Genomic DNA, 4,234 nt, shown 5'->3' with positions numbered 1-4,234 from the left:
TCCTCCCTGCACTGTGAATATTTACATGTTATGTTCAATTAAACCATGACAACATGTAATGTTTGTGTATTATTATTTTCAGCAGACTGTGTTTTTCTATTGTTGTGACTTAGATGACGTTCAGAGCACATTTTATGACCAATTCATGCAAAACTCCGCGTTATCCCAAGGGGTTCACATACTTTTTCTTGCAACTGTATGTATAGACCCACATCCCTGCATATACTGTACATAGCAATAAATAGTCCAACCTATCAAAAACTGTACCATAAAAAACATATTAGAAACACAAGATAGGCAAGAAAATGGTAAGTGAGCACCTGTCCAGCCTAGATGAGTTCAAATCACCAGGACCAGATGAATTACACCCCAAGGTTCTGAAGGAACTGGCAGATGTGATCTCAGAACCACTGAACTATATTTTTCAAAGATCCTGGAGCACCGGGGAACTACCAGAGGACTGGAAAAGAGCTGATGTAGTTACCATCTTCAAAAAAGGAAAAAAAATGGATCCAGGAAACTACAGACCTATCAGCCTGACCTCAATACCTGGGAAGATTCTGGAAAAGATAAGCAACAAATCAGCGAACACCTAGAGGCAAACAAAGTCATTACCAAAAGCCAACATGGGTTTGTCAAAAACAGATCATGCCAGACAAATCTTATTGCATTCTTTGACCAGGTGACAAAATTAGTACACCAGCGGAATGCTGGGGATATCATTTACTTGGACTTCAGTAAGGCATTTGATAAAGTAGACCACAACCTACTACTTGATAAGATAGAAAATGTGGGTTAGACAGCATCACCACCAGGTGGATTCGTAGCTGGCTGACCAACCGCACTCAATGTCTAGTCCTTAATGGAACTGCATCTACATGGAGGAAAGTATGCAGTGGGGCACCCCAAGGCTCTGTTTTAGGCCCAGTACTCAACATCTTCATCAATTATTTGGATGAAGGGATAGATGGGGAACTCATCAAATTTGCAGATGATACCAAGCTGGCAGGAACAGCCAACACTCCAGAAGATAGGCTTAAGATACAGAAGGATCTTGACAGACTTGAACATTGGGTGCTATCTAACAAACTGAAATTCAATGGTGAAAAAAGTAAGGTTCTAGATTTAGGCAAGAAAAACCAAATGCACAGGTACAGTATAGGTGGTACCTGGCTCAATAATAGTAACTGTGAGAGGGATCTTGGAGTCCTAGTGGACAATCACTTAAATATGAGCCAGCAGTGTGCTGCAGCTGCCAAAAAAGCCAACACAGTGCTAGGCTGCATTAACAGAGGAATAGATTCAAGATCACGTGAAGTGTCAGTACCACTTTATAATGCCTTGGTAAGGCCACACTTGGAATACTGCATCCAGTTTTGGTTACCACGATGTAAAAAAGATGTTGAGACTCTAGAAAGAGTGCAGAGAAGAGCAACAAAGATGATTAGGGGACTGGAGGCTAAAACATATAAGGAATGGTTGCTGGAATTGGGTATGTCTAGTTAAATGAAAAGAAGGACTGGGGGTGACATGATAGCAGTGTTCCAATATCTCACGGGTTGCCACAAAGAAGAGGGAGTCAAGCTATTCTCCAAAGCACCTGAAGGCAGGACAAGAAGCAATGGATGGAAACTAATCAAAGAGAGAAGCAACCTAGAACTAAGGAGAAATTTCCTGACAGTTAGAACAATTAATCAGTGGAACAACCTGCCTCCAGAAGTTGTGAATGCTCCAACACTGGAAGTTTTTAAGAAGAGACTGGACAGCCATTTGTCTGAAATGGTAAAGGGTTTCCTGCCTGAGCAGGGGGTTGGACTAGATGACCTCCAAGGTCCCTTCCAACTTTATTATTATTATTATTATTATTATTATTATTATTATTATTATTATTATTATTATTATTATTATTATTATTATTATTATTATTATTATTATTATTATTATTATTATATATGGGGTCAGGAAAGGAAGGAAAAGAAAGAGGAAGAAAGAGGCAGGGAGGGAGGAGGGTAGAGAAACAGGAAGGAAGGAAAAGAAAGAGAAGGAAGAAGGAAAGAAGAGAGTCTAAGATTCTGCTCTCCAAGACATCTTGAAATGACAGTCAAGGTGTTTCATGATCCTCCCCTCCTCCCCCCCCCAACCTCTTCTCCCAAGTGGGAAGATCTTTTTCCTGTCCTGCCTCAGTGATCAATGTGCCGGAGCCTAAAACCCATCCTTCAATTGAGGAAACTGAGAATTTGGGGCAGGTTGGACAAGGAAACACCACCAAGAGGTGAAGAAAAATTAAAAGTGCACACACACACACACACACACACAGAGAGAGCTTTCTTCAGCGCCTCTGCAATTGCCTGGTGCCCTTTGCAATCACTGCTGCCCACCGCCCTCCCCCCAGTGCCTCCGCATCACTGCTGCCCGCTGCCTGATTGGCTGCCAGGAGGCGCAGCTACTTGTCCTGTGCAGCGAATTGCCAGGGTACAAGTGTGCCTCAGGGAATCAGCTGGGATGAGGGGCTGGGGGGGCATTGCCGGGGGGGGGGAGTGCCGGCGGAGGATGAAAGGCCGCTGTGGGTTGGCTGTGGCAGGAGGCCAGGAGAGAAGTGGGCACGGCCAAGTGTCAGTACCTAATAGTCCAATTCTGAGAAGGGGAACTTGGGTGAAGAGAGAATGACCATCATGGGCAGGGATGTACAGTGGATATAGAAAATCTGCAGAACTGGATGCCCCTCCAAAATTGATGAAAAAACAAGAAGAAAAGTTCCACAAACTTTGGTGCAAAAACAACACTGTATCACCAAAAGTACACCATACAGTGAAGCATGGTGGTGGCAGCATTATGCTTTGGGGCTGCTTTTCTTCAGCTGGAACTAGGGCTTTAGTCAAGGTGGAGGGAATTATGAACAGTTCCAAATATCAGTCAATTTTGGCACAAAACCTTCAGGCCTCTGCTACAATGCTGAAGATGAAGAATAATTTCACCCTTCAACGCAACAACATTTCAAAGCATTCCTCCCAATCAACAGAACGGCTTCACCAGAAGAAGGTGAAAGTTTTGGAATAGCCCAGCCAGAGCCTGGACCTGAATCCAATTGAAAATCTGTGTGGTGACCTGAAGAGGGCTGTGCACAGGAGATGCCCTTGCAATCAGACAGATTTGGAGCGCTTTTGCAAGGAAGAGTGGGCAAAGATTCCCAAGGCAAGATGTGCCATGCTGATAGGCTCCTACCCCAGAAGACTGAATGCTGTCATAAAATCAAAAGGTGCTTCAACAAAATAGGGGACTTTTCACTGGCAAGTAATAGATGCTATAACTGTATGCTTTCCTGGAACCACTCTCTACTTTTATGCTTCACGTATGACTTGTCTATATTAAGATGGGACAATGAACTACAAGATTGGAGAGGAGATTGTACCCTTTAATTGTCATCCTTATATATTATTTATTTTAATTTCAGGTCTTACAGGTCTACAGATGGACAAACAATCCCTCAGTTGGGGAACCCATCTACCCCACAGCCAGCCTCACCTGATGTTGGAAACTGCTATCAGCATTCTGATTTCTCCCATATATACTTTCCATGCAGCCCCATCAGCCCTGACCTGTTCTCTGGTCCTCATACCCTTTTGTCCCGAGACTCCATGCGGCATCTGTCCATGGAGGACATGTGCTGCTCCACACCAGACTCTGGCCTTGATGAACAGGTGAGTGAATTAATCCCTTCTGACACTTAATGAAATAACCCATGTGTTTGTTATCCTTGTAGGTGGATTGCCCCTGTTAATTTGACTTGTTTTTATTTGCCTAGAAAGATTGAAAGTTCACTTGTGCTTGGTTATTTTTGTGCTTTCCCGCCCTCCTCAGATTGGGGGGTGGGGGGTACAAGAACCAATATGGGCTGCATACAGGCTGAAGATTTCCCTTAGATGCAGTCATATTCCGAAAGGATATTTCAGGTTTCCAGATTGTGGAAGCAATGAAGCCTACCAACCATTCTGCCTTTTCTTCCCAGACTGTACAGCCCTGGGAACGACGCAGTTTCCCACTGTCCTGCAATCCCAAGACAGAGCGGGAGGACCAGTCAGAAGCACAGGACCAGTCATCACATTGCACATGGCGCACATCTGGCAGCAAGCCCTCCCAAGAAGCAGACACTGCCTCCACCTCACCTTCCCTTGCTTGCCTCAAGAGCCAGAATTCAGGGGCCATAGCCATGGTTCAGCGGCCAGCCCACAGATAA

General features: G+C 44.4%; 1 protein-coding gene across 1 annotated transcript in view; it reads left to right on the top strand.

The window, feature by feature from the left end:
- The window catches only part of LOC107297407 (KAT8 regulatory NSL complex subunit 1-like), a gene marked incomplete at its 5' end in the record, with an annotated part of 64,354 nt that extends 60,120 nt beyond the window's left edge, over positions 1-4,234 (top strand). The window contains 2 exons of the mRNA XM_015826775.1: positions 3,452-3,698; positions 4,007-4,234. Of these exons, the coding sequence (XP_015682261.1) occupies positions 3,452-3,698; positions 4,007-4,234 (475 nt within the window). The remainder of the gene's footprint in view (positions 1-3,451; positions 3,699-4,006) is intronic.

Source organism: Protobothrops mucrosquamatus, unplaced genomic scaffold (genome assembly GCF_001527695.2).
Source record: "Protobothrops mucrosquamatus isolate PMUCROS unplaced genomic scaffold, P.Mucros_1.0 scaffold3292, whole genome shotgun sequence".
Taxonomy (NCBI): Eukaryota; Metazoa; Chordata; class Lepidosauria; order Squamata; family Viperidae; genus Protobothrops; species Protobothrops mucrosquamatus.
The sequence above is the reverse complement of the archived record's forward strand: the minus strand, read 5'-3'. Positions and strand labels throughout refer to the sequence as shown.